Source organism: Ascaphus truei, chromosome 6 (assembly GCF_040206685.1).
Source record: "Ascaphus truei isolate aAscTru1 chromosome 6, aAscTru1.hap1, whole genome shotgun sequence".
In the NCBI taxonomy this organism is placed as follows: Eukaryota; Metazoa; Chordata; class Amphibia; order Anura; family Ascaphidae; genus Ascaphus; species Ascaphus truei.
This window is the reverse complement of record NC_134488.1, coordinates 110,231,013-110,248,779: the sequence shown is the minus strand read 5'-3', so window position 1 is coordinate 110,248,779 and position 17,767 is coordinate 110,231,013. Positions and strand designations below refer to the sequence as shown.

Genomic DNA, 17,767 nt, shown 5'->3' with positions numbered 1-17,767 from the left:
CCCACCTATTTAATGCAATTCCAGTCATTCAGTATTCCCCTTACTCTCAAGACATACCTTTAAGGAGAGAAAGATTAACCAATAAGAGCAACATCTGACTTGTTTCTTTTTGCCCTTTGAGAAAAAAATGATACTGCAAATTTGTGGTGGTTTGGACCATAAGTCACATCATTTAAATGTGATGTGTTTGGCTGTTTATGTGGAAACAGGTCATATTGTAGAATCCATTTGTTTTCAAACAGGGGTGTTAGCCGCTTTGGTAACCTGTCAAGATCGGTGCATTCCACCATTTCTTCCCCCCCATAAAGGTCCTACACACATGATTTTCCTCTGGAGCAGTTTTTCTCCTAATGTAGCTTCATTGCTTGGGTCGTGCCTTCGTAAAGCAGATGGTTGGGAAGTGAAACATTTTGCTTGATTGCCATGTCTTGCAAGAGTTCTAGAAGCACGCACTATGCACAGAAAATCTAGGCTCATATGTAACGCGCTGGAATCAATCTTTGGCTCCTGGAGTTAGTTATCAACATATTTTGGATCTCACACTGTTGCCCTTTTCCATTTTACACTCCAACTTTTCTTCATATTTTACTTTATCTCCTCTATTTCATACCCACCTAGTGAAGACTGAGGGTCATGTTTCCTAAATGGTGCTAAGCTATACATTTTAAGGTAAATTAATGGGCCGCAAGGTACTTTACGGCTTAGCACCACATAGTAAATATGACCCTGAATATTAAAGCAGTGTAAGCAATAGTAGTATCTATGTGAAAAGGAGTTTTGTAAGGTGACATGCTGCATCAATGGCTCAACAATACTTTTCCATGAATCTGTGAGTTCTGGAGTCATTCAGCTCAAAGTTAAAGTGATATATATATATGCGGTATAAATATATATATATATATGCGGTGTGTGTGCGGCTGTAAATCTGATATTATAATGGTCAGCTGAATCTTATTCTTAAGGAACATTTCCCACTCGTGGGCCCCATACTACCTATGCCTAAACTTGTCGCTGCCCACAGTCCTTTCCATATGAAAATGGATGGACTGGGGATAAAATAATGTTGTGCCTGAGTTTAAAAGAACCTTGGGCTCTCAGTCACAACAGCACAGTGGTCATTCGGCTTTGGCTAAAGAGAAGGAGAGAGTGCAGTTCATACTTCTACATGTAGATGACCATCATGGCTGTGATAAAAACAGGAAGAAGGTTGGACACCCCTGTGATTTGCACACATATTACATTGCTCACAACTTCCCAGCAATATGTGCTTCATTATTCTTTGCTTCAGACCACAGGTCTCAAACACCTTTGGTCAAAGGTCCAGCCTAGTAAAAAAAAACAACATCCTTAGCTGTAACTCGCCATTGCTTTAGCACTAATTACTCATCTTGAAACAATCGCTCCCACATGGCCGTGTCTGTGTACAACTCCTCTTAATCTTTCTCAATAGCCAGCGTATGATAACCCCATAACTCCAACTCTAATATAATCATGAAGATTTTCTTTTGACATGTTGACCTCTATTTACTAACCAGTGCTTGTGTGAGTGATCCACATGTCTTCCGGGGCTGGAAGGACACTTCCCGGTGCTGGAAGGTGTCTTATGGTATAGCACTGCTTAATAAATATGGGTCATACTGAACCCCTGACGTAACAGTACTATAAGCATAATGTCCCGTATGCCCTGAAAGCTAATGACAGTGATTAAATGGTACATGAGTTAGAGAGCCAAAGATAGGGAAGTGGTGAAGATGGCTAACTCCTTAATGTACCTTTTGGTCACACATCAATTTACTATGCAAGGATTTCATTCTCCATCATGTTTTCCAATCTTCTCTATCTGTATACAGGTTCACATGAACACGCTATTATGAAAAGCCCATAAACGTACCATTATGTTTTTGTCTCAACCTTCTTGCTCATAATCCCACCTTTTCTTAAAATAGTGGAATTTGATTTTTCTCTTTCAATAGCACATTTCACATTCTGCCTTTAGTCATTAGCTGCAACGTTACTACGTTCAATGTTGACACTGACTATGCACAAACAGATCTACTGGGGCAACTTAAAAATGGAGCACTGCTTTACTAGAGAGATTTCCTTTTCTATCAGTGCCTCCAGCCACTCAGTGAATATCATGGCTCACAATGAAGTCTTCAGTGCTCCCACGCTGTAAAAGAAGCAGCTGGTGATCAATAATTTCATGAAAACTGTGCATTTTTTGTTACATATACATGTGTGTGTATATATATATATATATATATATATATATTTACACACACACACACACACTATCGTTTTTTATGATTTTTTTCTTTTTTGATTTTCATTTCCCCTTGTAGTACATTCAAATACGCCTCCCTTGGGACATTGTAACAAACCTCTGTAGGTTTGTGGAAATGGATGTATGCTGGGATGTAAGAACTACGAATCAATTGACTGTTCTGATCACCTTTCCAAGAAGAATTTGAGAGCACGGTCAATGTTCATTCGATGACCAACCCTGGTCACTCCAAGGTCAATGTAATCCTCCTTGGTCAGAGATGGTAAATGGCTACCATCAATCTCGTTGTCTAGGAAATGTTCTCGGTGCTCCCCAAGGTTCAAATAGTCCAGCCAGTCAGCCACATCATATTTTGTCCAGAAGTGAAGGAGTTTAGAGGCAAAGGGCTTCTCTGTAGGGGGTAGAATGAAATGTGTGGGGGATAGGGACCGGCTGCCCGTTGAAAAGCTGGGGAAAGAATCCCCTCCAGTGGTAGGTGAACCCCTCAGGTCATAGACCCCTGTATAAACAGGGGCAGAAGGCAGGATAGGGAGAGAAGAAGGACGGGGTGTAGGGCTTATTTTGTGCTCCGTGGCCAGAGATGAAGGGCTTGGTGCTCGTCTCAGGGAAGGGCGGATGTCAAAGTCCACACTTTTGGGGTGCTTTGGAGCAGGCTGGGGAGACTTGGGCCAGTTGTGAAACAAGCTGCTCACTGGTTTAGAAGAAATCAAGGAAGCAGCAGAATCATCAACTATCCTATAAAAAAAAAAAAAGACAAAAGCTGATAAATCATAACATGCCATCTTTAAACCCCCTCTCCCTACCCCCTCAGAAGATGCCATGGATATAGCCAACAGGTGGCAATTATCTACCATGAGTGATGGCTGGCAAATAAAAGGTTGACAGCAAGTTAGTTTTTGTATTGAGCCAAATCACTGCAGGAGTGACCGGATATCCACTACATATCACTATAATGTTGGATTTTCTAACAGCTAATTATTTAAAATATTAAATATGGAAAATAAATAATAAAGCGGGTATTTAGCATATTGGGACATTTTAAATAGCCCGTTATGAGGCTTGGAACAAGAGATTTAAGATCTTTGTATCTGACTGTACTTGCATCATACATTTTGACAGTGATTTGCTGCTCCATTAGTTAGCATGTACATTAAAGGTAAGATATTCTTCATCGAGTTTCTTATAGCCCAAGTATCTAAGCTAGATATGCTTAATGCCAGCTTTAACATGGCAGTTGATGTGGCCAAGGAAGAACTAAAATTGGCACATCTCTTTGCATTTCCCTTTACTCTTTCTTTTGTTCCCCATAGTATTACCCAAATCCCAATGCGATGCATTAACGCTAAAAGACACATTTTCCAAATGACTCCAAATATAATATCAAGCTTCATATAAATCACCCCATTAGTATAAAAGATTGTGTCATTATCTGATTTAAAAATAACAACTTTGTTTCACATGTATGTGGTGGATGTGGCCATAAGTCAGTATATGGCAGACATGGCTTTGATAAGTATTTGTATTACTGTACATCAATTTGGTGTTGAAAGGGGAAACTAGAAATGTATTCTTTAACAATACAATATTTGCTCACCTAAAAGTGTATCCCTTGTAACCCCATAGCAATACCTGTGCCTTTGCAGAGAAGTGGGTCTCTCCGGTGTAAAAGACACCGCAGATTCTGGTGGCCTGGACCATGAAACACCACTCATATGCTGGAGTTTTGAGCTGAGCTCAGTAATCATGTTAGCCTTAACTGTAGAGACGGGAGAGGTTTTTTCCTGGGAGTAGTCCTCCCAGGGAAGAGTGGGAGATTTCCGCTGAGCATCCTTTGCCGACTCTGGAGGGGCACTAAGTGAAGGCCCCTGTGATGGAGTCAAAGTAAAGACATTTTCCGTGCAGGGAGCAATGGAAATGGTGGTACTTGTGGCAGTAATGGGATCCCTGAGTAGCCCTGGGGTTCTACTTGGGAATGTCCGGGACCGGATTTTATTTTGGAGGACAGGCTTATCAGTACCAAATGCTTGCCCATCTAGGTACGTAATGTAAGTGTCCAGAAGTTCAGTTCCTTCTGTAGAGAGACCAGACATGCTAGACAATGTAGAGACACTACTAATAGTCTCCAGATGATGATCACTGCTGCTTCGACTGTCAATCTCTTCAATGCCAGAATCAGTCACTGTCTCTATAGTGTCTGAAGCCGGTATTTGGATAGATGACACAATAGAGGAAAAATTTACATGCGGTTCTTTGAGTTCTGGTGTCCCCTGGGTTAGGTTAGCTACTTCACTATCATAAGAGGTGAGGCTAGAAGTTGTAGAATCTATAGCAGGAGCAATGCCAGAGTCAGGAGGAGCTGGGGGCAAAGGAGGTGGGAGTGTAGAGGCCCCACTTGTTGCCCCTGGAGGGGACTCAGGTTTGTCAAAACTATTTGAAAACTCTAAGGGTGGAGGAAGGGGTTCAGTAAAAATAAAATCATCATCAACATCAATAGAAGGGGCTGGGGGAGGCAGGACTAACAGAGGGAGTCCATTTTCTTTGGAACTTGATTCATTTGATGGAGAATTTGTGCTAGATAATGGAGAATAGTTTGCTGCTATGGTTGGTAATGGCCTTTCACTCTTCACCTGTTTGCACAAGGAGACTTTGCGGTTTTCTTCCTCATCTTTGTGGGTGGAGTTTTCCATGAAACGCACATGCAGTTCTATCTTTTCAGGGCCTTCTGTCCTCTTCTCCCAGGCTTTACCTTGTTCAACCCCTTGCAGTAGCAAGAGTGCAGGTGATCTGTGACCAGAGCTCTCCTCCGATTTCTTTTCACTGCTTGCAGACACCATGCAGGGCTTGTAATCAATCTCTTTTTTCTTACCTGACCCTGAACCCCAAAGTTGGTGTGGGGAACGGCTGGGTGATTCTAGTGGTGACTTTGGTTGCTCCACAAAACGTGGTGATGATGGACGAGATTTCCGCTCTTCCATTTCATTTCTGCTATGCTGCTGTGACTCTTTTAGAGCTCTCTCTCTGGCTGCCAGAGCAAGACCAAGAGGAGAGTTGGGATCAAGGATTTTTCCAGTCAATGGATGTATGAGTGGGGTGCATATCCCTCCAACTGGGCTAACACTGGACATTGTCAGTGGACTGGAGCATGACTGTAACTGTGGTATAAAAGTAGAACACACAGTGCTAAAAGCGCTAGTTGTACTAGATCCATACGCCTTGCCAGATTTGGGCTGGTAGACATACCCACTTGCAATGTCTCTATTTACAGGGAGTCCAATATTGGCGGGAACATTGAGGTGCCTGTATGGTTCACTAGCAAACATGCCCTCATCAATAGATTTGGAATGCTTTAGTCGCGGGGCAGGTGTGGGTTCAGGGTCTTCCTCTGTAGACAAAAAAAGCGCTGACTTACGACGGGCTTCATTAAACCACTCACGGTCCCGCCGTGCTGCACCAACAATGGCTGCCCCAAACTGACTAGTAAAATCAATATTATCACGCAGTTGTAGAGATGGGATGGGGTCTGGTTGGCTTTCAGCCTCCATGCTGCTGCCTTGGCTGCTCCTTCCGCTGCTACTAGTTGAGGGAGCTTTGATAATTATGGTAGGGATGGGAATGGAGCTTTTCTCATGTAACTTTGTTGTCTGCTGCTGGTGATGTGATTTGTATTGCTGCTTTTGCAGCTGCAGCTGCTGCTGCTGCTGCTGCTGCTGCTGCTGCTGCTGCTGCTCAAGTTGTTCATTTTCCACCTTAACCTGTTTGACCAGTTGTCCTTTTCGACGCACTGCCTTTGCTGGAACATACATTGCAGTACTGGCTGCTCTGGACGGTAAATTGAAGTAGCGAATTTCCTGTGCCTGGGATCTCCAACCTCTCATATTGGCCTGTGAAGACATGCCCATGTGAGTCTGTTCATCTGTTCTTTGTTCAGAGTCTTGGTGGTAAAGCTGCATTTTTTCTCTTCGTTGGGACGCCTCTATCATTTGCTGGTCAAAGAGACCGGTCTCCTGCCGCAATGTAGGGGAGTATTGCTTCATATCCCCACTTTGATTAAAGTTAGACCTCAAAACTGGGCTAACTCTTGCTGAAGATGAGGGAGCAGTGTTGTAGGGTGGATCTGGTGGAGAAGTGGTGGGAGGGGGAGGAATGTCTTCTGAGCTGGGGACCGACAGACTGCGGTTAAACTTCATGGGGGGTGCAGACAAGAATGGCTTTTCATCATCTCCAGCTCCTACAAGAAATGAATTCTCTTTAGTTTATGTTTTCGTTACTGAATGTTTTGCCCAGTTAGGTTAAATATGGGGCTGCCATTTACACTAGCTTTTCATTAGTTTGAGGTTGCATTTATTTCTAAAAACGTAATAAATAAAAACAACGGTCAAATGATAACACATAAACAAAGCTATCAAACGCAGCAGTTAAAGGGATAAAACTCCGAACAGCTCTAAACCAGTAGCATTCCCAAAAGAAGAATTTATTTGAGCCCTGTGTACAAAAGCTAATAATAGAAACTTGAAAAGTGAATATATGAGGAAAGTTTTTTTGGAACTAGGGAAACTAATCAGAGCCATTATATCATAATCCCTTTTAGCACATTACAACCGAGTTAAAAGCACATAAATGACCCTTACATAAACCACAAACATTATTTACAACAGGGGCGTGAGGTTTTGTGAAGGTTACCTTAATGAAATAATGCTGGCGGACAAATGCCCAGATATTCACATGGCCCCAGCACTATTGTACTTGACTGACATTGATTTCTATGGGGAGCGGGGAACCCTGCCTGATTCCAACACTCACTACATATACTGCGCTAATGCAGATTATTGAGCCAAGATGTTAAGGAAAGCACTTTTCTTGCTTTAAGGGGGTTATTCATTAAACTGCGTGACTGCCAACTGGCACACTATGGCACAGAAACTGCCATTGACTTCAACAAAATTACCCCATAGCGTTCTTCTTTAAGTTATTTAGCTATTTTATGTCTAAATACTGTATTTGCCAAAATTGAGGTTTCATTTGCAATGCCTCAAGGGCTAGTGAATTAAAACCTTTTAATTGGTAATTGGAGTAGAAGTAGGATTTCACAAATGTTATATATATACAGGAAGTCCTCGGTTATCCAACGGAGCCCGTTCTGGAAGTAGCGTTGGATAGTGAAACCATTGTAAAGTGAGTCCCATGTTAATCAGTGGCAGTGAGCGTTGGATAACGCATTCTGGCGTAGAAAAACGGACGATAGGGTGGCATTGTAAAGCGTTGGATATGCCATTCGTTGTAAAGTGAAACGTTGGATAACGAGGACTACCTGTATATATATATATATATATATATATATATATATATATATATATATATACATACATATATACATATACATACATATATACATATACATACATATACATATATATATATTTTTTTTTAATTGCCACGGTCTTTAGTATCCTTCTAATAAAAGGTTAAAAAAAAAGTACAAAGAAATTGAGCATGAACAAGGTAGAGAGAGTAAAAAGCAAGTAATTCCCCAAACCCTGGAGCTTCTTACCAATGGACTTTTGTCGCATCATCATGGCCTGGGAAGGTGCAGAGGATATGTAGGAAGGCCTCTCATACACGGATTGTGCACTCGGGACTCTATGCTGCCCAAAATTTGGCTGAAGAAACCAGAACCAATAGTAACATAGGACATATAATACAATAGAGGGTCTATTTCAGGGGCTCTTTCGTTTCTTGGTGAAAGGCAAGATTGCAAAACAAAATCATGTCATAAAAGATTTTTACATTTCAGGTAAAACAAACCCTGTTTCTTCAACAGGAGGAGGAGGTGTGAAGATGGGAGTGGGAGGATAGGAGTGGAGTGGAAGGGAGGATGGCCAAGAATGGGTAGGGCCCATTTACTTACTGTATAAACCTCCAAATAGAGTCACTTATACAGATGCGGAGATAACTCTGTGGACACACCTGAGATACCTGAGAAATAAGCATACTCTCCACGTGCACTATAAGGGACTCTATTTGGAGCTATGTAAGTAAATGGGCCCTCTACTAAATCTAATTTTCTCCCTCTATCGATCCACGGACTTTGGCGAAAAAGTTGAGCATTCATGTTATTCTAGGAAACTCTACAATCAAAGTGGTAACGACAGCTAAGTACGGCAGCAAGGAATGCTTGCAAGCAGATTGTATTGCAGGAATTACAGAAACTGCTTAGAAGTAATTAGTAGTGATTTGGTCTTGTAGTAAATTGGACTCACTCATTCCCACCTCACATAGCAGAACAAGATGTTAGCTAGGTGAGAAAACCAAGGCGGGGTGTCTGAAATAACGGAGCATGTAAATTAGAAAAGGTAGTGTGAAGAAGGAGAGGTACAGTAACTAAGATAACAATGTTATTGCCTATTCAGTGTCTTTTTGCATATGTTCTATAACCCATGGCATGCTTTGTTATCACTTTGAGTAAACATACGTCAACTGATACCAGCGGAAATCCTGACCCATAAAAAAAAACATCAAACCCAGCAATGTAAAGCAAGAATTCCAATATTTTAGATACAAAGAATTGCAAATAGTGGTGAGTTTCCAGTATATTGTGGAAACTGGGTTATTTTGGAGGACGTACAACATCTTTTATTTATGTATTTGAGCTCTCCTTCCTCTGAGCTGCTGATTTACAGTAGGCAGATTATATAAAGCAAATTTTGGGGGTTTTCAGCCAGGGAAGACATAACAATTAAGGGTCACCACTTTTTTTTTTATCAGCCAGTAAAATGTTGGGAAAGAACAATATTGCAGCCTGAGACATCAATAGAAAGTTGCATCAACATCTCCAGATAACACTGCGGCTTTTCTATTGGCCGCTGGAGCATGACTGCCCCCGGTGGCCATATTGGATCAACCGGACAAGTATTTCTTTTCAATAGCTACAATATCTTGGGATTCAGCCCTGGAGCCCAGAAAACCTCTGTTCAGGTAAAAATACAATTAAAAAAAACAGAGAAGAGGCAAACATTACTGTTTCAATAGAAAAAGGCCACATTTACAATTCTCGAACTGTTGAAATGTACAAGCAAAGAGGGTCATGACCACACAGATATACAATAAACCTAAGGCTAAAATCAAGCTGACTTTGTACCTCTGAGGAGAAAAATCCCTTTCCGGCAGATCTGGATGTTCCCAGCGAGGTCAGGGGGCTCGGACTTGAGCTCTCATTGACACTGATGGTTTGCTGGGCTGCAGCCAGAATCTCGTCCAGTTTATCTGCAAGTGGAGAAACCAAACACATGGTGATGTGAGGGAGGCCACACTTGGCAGCACATGTGCTATTTATAGACTAATGCTGGGCTGCGCAACCTTTCTCTGCTTTAGATTGCGCACCCCTGCGGCTCCCCTCCCCCCCCTGCTCGCGCCACCCCCCACCCCTCCTTACCTTGGCGCTGGCGTTCTGACATCATTGCCATAGAAATGAGGCGTCACATGACCCTGCAGCGTCATTTGTCGCCAGAAGCTAGCTGAGACATGGTAAGGGACCTTGCAGAGGCCTTTGCCGCTCCCCCAGCATTTAATTTAAATGAAGAGTGTGGGGGCCTCTGTAAGCACTGTGCCACTCCCCCCCAGAAAATCTCACGCCCCCTGGACTAATGCACAAATTTAGGCTGCAACATTGAAACAGTTACGGTTCTTTTGGTTCTTACTTAATGCCATTTGATAGACAGTCCTTTTCTTCTCTGTGTTCTGAGCAGGTTCATATTCTAGAAGGGTGACATAAATAGGGTAAACATTCAGGTATTAAACAGGTGACAAAAGTACCATCAAATTAGCAAAGCGGACTTTAACTACAGTATTTTAATTCCCGAGGGATCAGCAACACATTGCAAAAAGACAGTATCCTGTGTGTTTTATGGAGTAAAAAACACCTAGTTTAGCCTTCGTTCCAAATACCATATTTACTGTTTTGTCAGTGTTTAAAAACAGTTTGTTTTGGGTGATCCAGGTTTCCACCTTTGAGAAATGAGATTGCCGTGCATTTGGAGAGGCGGAGAGGCTGTGACTGCATGCATTTAGAATAGTGTTGCATACCTATGCAGAGAAGTCATCCTACAAAAACTGTGGGTAGGTCATTTATAAAGACAGAAAAAAGTAAGGGTCCCAGAAAAGAGCCTTGGGGCGACCCCACAGGTAATTTCCAAGTGGATAGAGTTAGAGCCTGAGGTAAACAAATGTTGGGATCTTCCTGATAAATAAGAGTTAAACCAGTTTAAAGTATGTGGTCTAATACCAGATTACTGGAGCTTGTTTAACATAATAGCATGATCAACAGTATCAACAGCCTTTGCGAAATCTAGGAATATTGCACCAGCCAACTGTTCCATACCACATTGCATTTTGTTGTAGATTTTTAAGAGCTTCATTACTGTGGGGTGATTTGATCGGAAATGGATTGGAATTCACTAAGAAATGTTGACTTCTTATAGAAATTGCTTAGTTGGGAATTAACACATTTTTCCATGACTTTGGATAATAAAGGTAGAATAGAGAGTAGTCTGCAGTTTGAGACAATGTCTTTGTCACCACTTTTGAAGACAGGGATAACTCCAGGCGTTAGGGATTTGGCTGAAAAACAAAATGGAGTTGATTATGGAGGCAATTGGGGACACCAAGACCTAGGAACATAGATTGCAATTGGTCAGGCCCACATTGATTGTTTAGCTTTAGTTTGAGGACCTCCTGTACAATCTTCTCATCAGACACTAGGCTAACTTGAAATTCTTGAGTACAATGAGGAAGGGGTACTGATATAGGATTGAGCTCAGTTTGGCCTTCCATATTAACATTAGGTTTGCATCTTGATAATAAGGAAGTAACACACACCACAAATTATTCATTTAACATGAATGAATCATCAATTTGGATGGCTCCAAAATATTATTGATAACCTTCCAGAATTTTGCAGGATTGTATGTGTTTTGATAAAAATTGTCAGAGTGGTATTGAGATTTTGCAAATCTAGTTTGTCTTATGCATGTATTCAATAGGGCTTGTATCAAAGGCATGTCTGTTACCAACAGATACAGCTGTGGGTGTCGGCCAGGTAGTAGTTGATCCCTGTCTGGAGGAAAGCAGGGCTACCAACGAGCCCACCTGAGTGTAGCAGTGGTTTAAAAGGCAGGAAAGGGAAGTGTTTGTCTCTCTCCCCTGATCTGCGTACAGAACACATGTACGTGTCCATGCTACCTGGGGACACCAGGGCGTGCAGACCGCATGTAAATGTCCTTGACACAGAGAGACGCCAGAACATCCCGTCTATACCTGCGAGTCCTTGATACAGAGGGATTTTGCTCACTGAAAACCCTGGGCTTTATGCTGCTGGTCTCGGGCCTCAGGGACCCTGGACTTCGGGTAAGGATGGTCGAGCCGTGGAGACCACAGGTGCGTGTCCTTGATACAGAGGGACACCAGATACCTGCACAGACGCATATAGACGTTAATCCGCTATTGAAAACTGGTCTTTATGTTGCTGCATCTTTTTGCTAGGAAAAGCCTTTATTGTTGTTGTTAAAGCTTTGGGGCGAAATAAAGCCTACATGTATTTTCGAAAGGCAGTAACCTGGTTTAAACCTCTGCACACATCTCTTACACAGCTTTATAATTTAAGATCTTGCATGGAGCCAGTTAGTTTATATCTTTTCCACAAGGCATCTCTAAAGCAGGAATGCTCAATAAGACGGGATGTAAATAAGGGGAGATGGGCCCCACGGACTTATTCTGCGCAGTGGACAATGGATATCACAGAATCTTTAGGGACTCTGACTGGAAATATTGGGTTCTGATATCAAATTGATTCTGAACCCAGGGCAGTTGGTAAGGTCAACTAGAAATAGTTGAAAGTTAACATTTCTAAATGTTCTAGTAAACAGAACTTTAGGGCTAAATTGTAATAGTTTGATTTCACGTACACAATACACTATTGCAATATCACTGACAATGTCAGGCAATATACCAGAGGTTTGGATTCTGTTGGGACAGGAGGATAAAACCTGGTTACAGGATTTTAAATTTGTTCGAGTAGGTTGAGAAATTAGTTTGGTCAAATTTAGTGATTTGAATTGGGCACATATTCTCTTGTTTTTAGGGTCAAGTCAATTGAGGTTGAAGTCACCAAGAGCCAATAGAAACATGGCTAACTTGTAAAGCCCTTGATACAAATATCCCCATTCATGGATACTCCATTTCTAGGAAGATAGGTCAAAGAGAGGAGAAGGGGTGTTACTTTATATTGAAGACACCCTACAATTTACGCTGCTAAATTGCCCCCCAAGCCAACCCTCTTTTGAAATCCTAGTTGGAAAAATCTCCCTCCTGTCATTCTTATTGCTGGCATCTACCGCCCCCCTAAAGCCCCACAATCCCTGACTGATTTCTCTCAGTTTCTTAGCTCAATTTCCTATGAACAGGAAGTGTGAGCTGTTACTATAGTTCTTGGGGATTTCAACTTGACCTTGATTTCACCTTGACCCTAAAAACAACAAAATCCAGACACAACTCAAGTCTCTAAACCTAACCCAAGTAATTTTTCCCAACCCACACAGACAAACCTAAAATCTCTCAACCATTCCTTGCTAGACTGAATTCTATCCTCTATTCCCAACAGAATCCAATTATCTGGCATCCTACCTGACATTTTCAGCAACCATGCAATAGTGTATTGTGTAGGATTATTTAGGAGGCACAATCAGAAGCACTCGTGCTACTATCTCCTTATCATTGATATTATATCCTTTGGCTGTCTAAGATTGGTGCTACCTTTGAGGTTTTAATCAGTTTATGTTTTCTACCATCAATAAGATTTTATTATTTTGATTACTTAATATTAGTGAGTGCATCAATAGGGATTCCTCCTCTGTCTCTGAATTATTTCCAAACAGAATTCTTAAAACACTGATATCCATGCTCCACTACACAGAATAAGAGTACGGGGGCCCACCATCCATGGGTTACAACCGAACTTATAGCGCTGTACCATTTTAGGGATGCCTTGTGGCACTACAAAGGATTGCCTGCGAAATACATGCACAAAGCAAACAAGACTAGCAAAAACCCAATATTACTCTGACAATCTTCACCAGAATACATCAAATCCAGCTAACTTCTGGAAGGTTATCAACAATATACTCTAGCCTTCTAGCCATCAACAACCATCTAATATCATTAAGGATATTACTCTGACAAGTGCCACTGACATGGCAAACAGATTCAATTAATACTTTGTGGGGTGTGCTACTTCCCCATTGGAAAAACGCAACCTTAACTACAAACATGAAGCTCAATCTGGTAGAACCCCTATAGCCCCACCCTCTCCCAACAGTGCCCACAATTTTCAACTTTTCCCAGTATCTGGAGAGATTACACCAGCGCTCCTCAAATTAAAACTCAGTAGACAATGTGCACCTGACCTACTGCAATCAAAGTTCAACTTGGTGCCCCATCCTTTGCCATACCGCTTGCTTCCCTAATCAATTCTATTTTATCTGCAGGCTATATCCCTAAGGGCCGCTATATAGTGTGTGCACGCGGACGAATGCGCGTGCACGTGACGCACGTTTTTTGTGCGAATGCTGTGAGCTACTGGGATGGAAGGTAATGTGTGTGTATGTGTGTGTGTGTATATGTATGTGTGTGAGTGTATGTGTGTGTGTGTGTGTATAGATTGTGTGAGTTAAAAATGTATTTAATAGGGTGGCGTCATCCGACATGGAGGTGTAATATGGGAGCTCTGCGACTCTCCTGAATAACAGCAATAATAAGAACCCTTCCACCCAAAAATTTAGGCTAAACTACAGCTCCCCATCCGGGGTAATAGCCCAAGAATGTCCAGGCAGCAGAGAAGACCCGTTGCACAAGCGGTTTCTAAGTATTTCTCTCCGCAACAAAAAAGCCCAGAGTCCCAGCTGGAAAAGCAAGATGGCGGCGGCGCACATGGAGATCAGGCCGAGCAGAGCAAAACGGCCGGCCCCAAGGGAACCCCCGTCCCTGAAGACCCTCTCACAACAGCGTACATGGAGGAGCTAATGGCGACCATGCATACAAAGCTATATACCTCCCTGCAAACAGAAATAAAATCGGCGGTCCACAACCTAACGCAAGAAATTAATGGCCTTGCAGAAAAAACCACCACCCTGGAAAATAAAATGGAGGAGTCCCTCCTACGCCACACCGGAGCGGAGGAAGAGATCTTCAGACTAAAAGAAGAACTGCACCGGATCAAAGACGTATTGGAGGACCAGGAGAACCGGGATAGGAGACAAAACCTACGCATCCGAAATATCCCTGAAGTGGTTCTGCCTGACCTCCTCCGCCCGTATGTGACTGAGCTATTCAAGACAATCTGCGACTCACTAGACGACAGGGACTTGGAAATAGATCGGGCCCACAGGGCTCTGGGGCCCAGATCTGAAGACCCTAACAGGCGACGAGATGTCATAGTGCGCCTGCACAGCTATACCGCCAAGGAAAACATACTAGTAGCATGCAGAGGAAAGGGCTCACTAACCTTCCAGGAGGAACAGATCTTCAGTGATTTGTCCAGGATGACCGTGATCCGCAGAAAAGAAATGAAGCCCCTGACTACCTTCCTACGTGAGAATGATATCAGGTACCATTGGGGGATTCCGTTCAAACTCACTGCAAACCGCAATGGCAAGTATCTAAAAATCCGGTTCCCAGAGGACATGGACCCCTACGTGCGAGCTCTGGGTCTGACCCCCCCAGCCTCATGGACTGCTGAAAAACAGCTGGGCTCCACACAGCAAGAAGGAGCAGAAGATAATACTACCAAGCAAGGAAGAAGAGGGGCCTCAGCACACCCGACGACAAGCAAGCGCTAAGGAAGCACCCAATCTACTTGTTACTTACCCTGCTAAGCTGATTGCCATCCACTGCAGACATCGCTGAATCTATGGGAGGGCAGACACGGAAACCTGGAAAGAAATCCACCACGGGACCGGGGAAGAACCGAGCCTCCAGGAACCCCATATGAAGAAGCGATCCAGCAGCTGAGGCAGACCCCCAAGGAGTGAGAGCACGTCTTGTTTGTTGCTCATAAGTTGTTTTAACGGCCTATGGTTACCTGGCCGCAGTTTTGTTGATAGAGAGGCCCTCACGGTTGGAGAAGCCTGGGTTTTGCTTGGCGGGGGGAGCGGGGGTGGGAGTGGCTGATGCAAAGCAGAAAACATTGTAACTGTGAGTACATTTTCCCCTCCCCCCCGCACCCCTCCCCCCTGATTGCGCCCCCGAGCCGTTTCGGGGCAAGAGAGAGCTGAAGCCCAGACTGAGAAACTGGGCACCCCCGCCGGCTCCCGGAGCAGGCATGACCGCCAGAGAGAGATTGACCCTAATGGCCCCACCACGGGTCCAGCTGCATAAAGATCTGTCCCTACCTTGAGCTGATGGACAATTACACCCCGCACCCCCCTCAACCCCCCCACCCCTCACACCCACTCCCCCCTCTCACACCCACTCCCCCCCCTCACACCCACTCCCCCCCCTCACACCCACTCCCCCCCACACCCCTTGAATCTCAATCTTTCAGAATCAGAGATACAATTACTAAAGCTAAATTTCAACTACCGATGGAGCTCTTCATACATAAAATATTTGGGAGTCAATGTATCAAAGGACTACCGTTCCCTATACCAATGTAACTATCCACCACTCTTTGATAGAATCAGAAGGGATTTGGATAAATGGGAAGAATATCAAATTTCCTGGATCGGAAGAATGATCTTAGTTAAAATGAACGTACTCCCGAGATTATTATATTTTTTCCAGACACTCCCGATCCGGGTCCCGGGGTCGGAATTGAAAGATATCCAAAATAGAATATTCAACTTTATTTGGCAAGGAAAAAGACCCACGGTGGCAAGATCGGTCCTAACAATGCCAAGGAGTAAGGGAGGCATGGGGGTGCCAGATATCTCAAGGTATTATCGAGCAGCGCAATTGAAACAAGTGGTTGAGTGGAACTCGGACCCAGACCAGCTATGCTGGCTAAAAATCGAGTCTCACTACGCTAAAACGCCTTCCCTGCAACGAGTCTGTGGGCAATGGGCAGAAACGACAAGGGGGTCAGCAAATTCAAACTAGGAGCTATGGACCATACATGGAACATATGGAAAAAGTCCAAAACTAAATTTGCACTTTCGACTCCTGGCTCAGAACTCACACCACTATATAATAACCCTGAGTTCCCTCCTGGGTGCGACACCAGGCAATTTGAACGATACCTAAACAGAGGGATTAGGTCGATTCATGACCTACTAAGCGACAGGAAGCTCATGAGCTTCCTAGAGCTCCGAAATGAATTTAAAGCCCCTGACCTAGACACGTTCAAATTCCTCCAAATTCGACATTTCATACAAAAATTGGCCCCCACATTAGAATTTCCACCGCTCACACAATTCGAAAAACTATGTCAGGACAACATGCATCAAAAAGGTCTTATATCACAAATTTATGCAATTTTAGAAAAGCAAGCGAGCCCCACGAAACATGATTATACAGTATACTCAAATGGGCAGTGGAACTAAATACGGAAATAGACAATGAGGACTGGGAAGACATATGGGACGCGGCATCAGGAACCTCTGTTTAAACTAGTATTAAAGAAAACATATAAAAGATAATGTTCCACTGGTACCTCACGCCAGTAAAATTGAAGCAAATCTATCCTCTGGCCTCTGATCTATGCTGGAGAGGCTGTGGACACAGAAGAGACATGGCCCATATACACTGGCGACACACTTTATTCGAGCTCGGCTAGTCCCACGAATTCGGGTATACCCGGGTGTATTGAGGTTTGTGACTGTTTTCTGCCCGAGTGCATTGAGGTATTTTCCAGGCAGGGATTGAAGCATTTTATTCCCGCTGGCTGCAATACTGCACAGTATATATATATATACTGCATTACAATTCATGAATTTATGCCATCTTGTAGACACGCGAAGCATTGCAGCCTATTAAATCCTAATCATTATCATTTAACAGATCAGCCGCCCATCAGCCAGGCATGAACCCAGGCTGGGAAGGCAAACGCAACGGGGCTTGTAAGAGGTGAGGAGCGGCGCATTCCAGGTATCTGCCAGGTACATACTGGGTATTTGCTCGAATAAAGTGTGTCGGTGCAGTATGGAGGCTATGTCCAGAAATTCAGAAATATTGGCTCACAATTCAAAATTGAATAAAAGAAGTCACAGACCTCACAATCCCTCTAGATCCACTGACCTACATACTGGGCAGGCCGATAGATGAGATTGACCGCCCAGTATGGAAATTAATCTCCTTCATCTTAACCACAGCCAGATGCTCAGTGGCACTCTCTTGGAAGAAAATCTCCCCTCCCACGATACAAATGGTTAAGAAGAGGGTAAGCGATGTTATGCGAATGGAAAAGCTGACAGCATTCCTCAATCACTCAACAGAGCGGTT

The 17,767-nt window shown here is 43.3% G+C and overlaps 1 protein-coding gene across 4 annotated transcripts in view; it reads right to left on the bottom strand.

Moving 5' to 3' along the window:
• Nucleotides 1-296: 296 nt before the first annotated feature.
• The window catches only part of SHANK1 (SH3 and multiple ankyrin repeat domains 1), a 278,275-nt gene continuing 260,804 nt past the window's right edge, over nt 297-17,767 (bottom strand). For 2 of the 4 annotated variants that reach the window (XM_075605769.1, XM_075605772.1), the window contains 6 exons: nt 9,979-10,035; nt 9,420-9,544; nt 7,833-7,941; nt 3,914-6,512; nt 2,453-3,019; nt 297-1,325 (listed from right to left, as the gene is read on the bottom strand). In XM_075605769.1, the coding sequence (XP_075461884.1) occupies nt 1,313-1,325; nt 2,453-3,019; nt 3,914-6,512; nt 7,833-7,941; nt 9,420-9,544; nt 9,979-10,035 (3,470 nt within the window). In that variant the 3' untranslated portion in view covers nt 297-1,312. Of the gene's footprint in view, nt 3,020-3,913; nt 6,513-7,832; nt 7,942-9,419; nt 9,545-9,978; nt 10,036-17,767 lie in introns of all 4 variants that reach the window. The other 2 variants (XM_075605770.1, XM_075605773.1) reach the window with 1 other exon arrangement.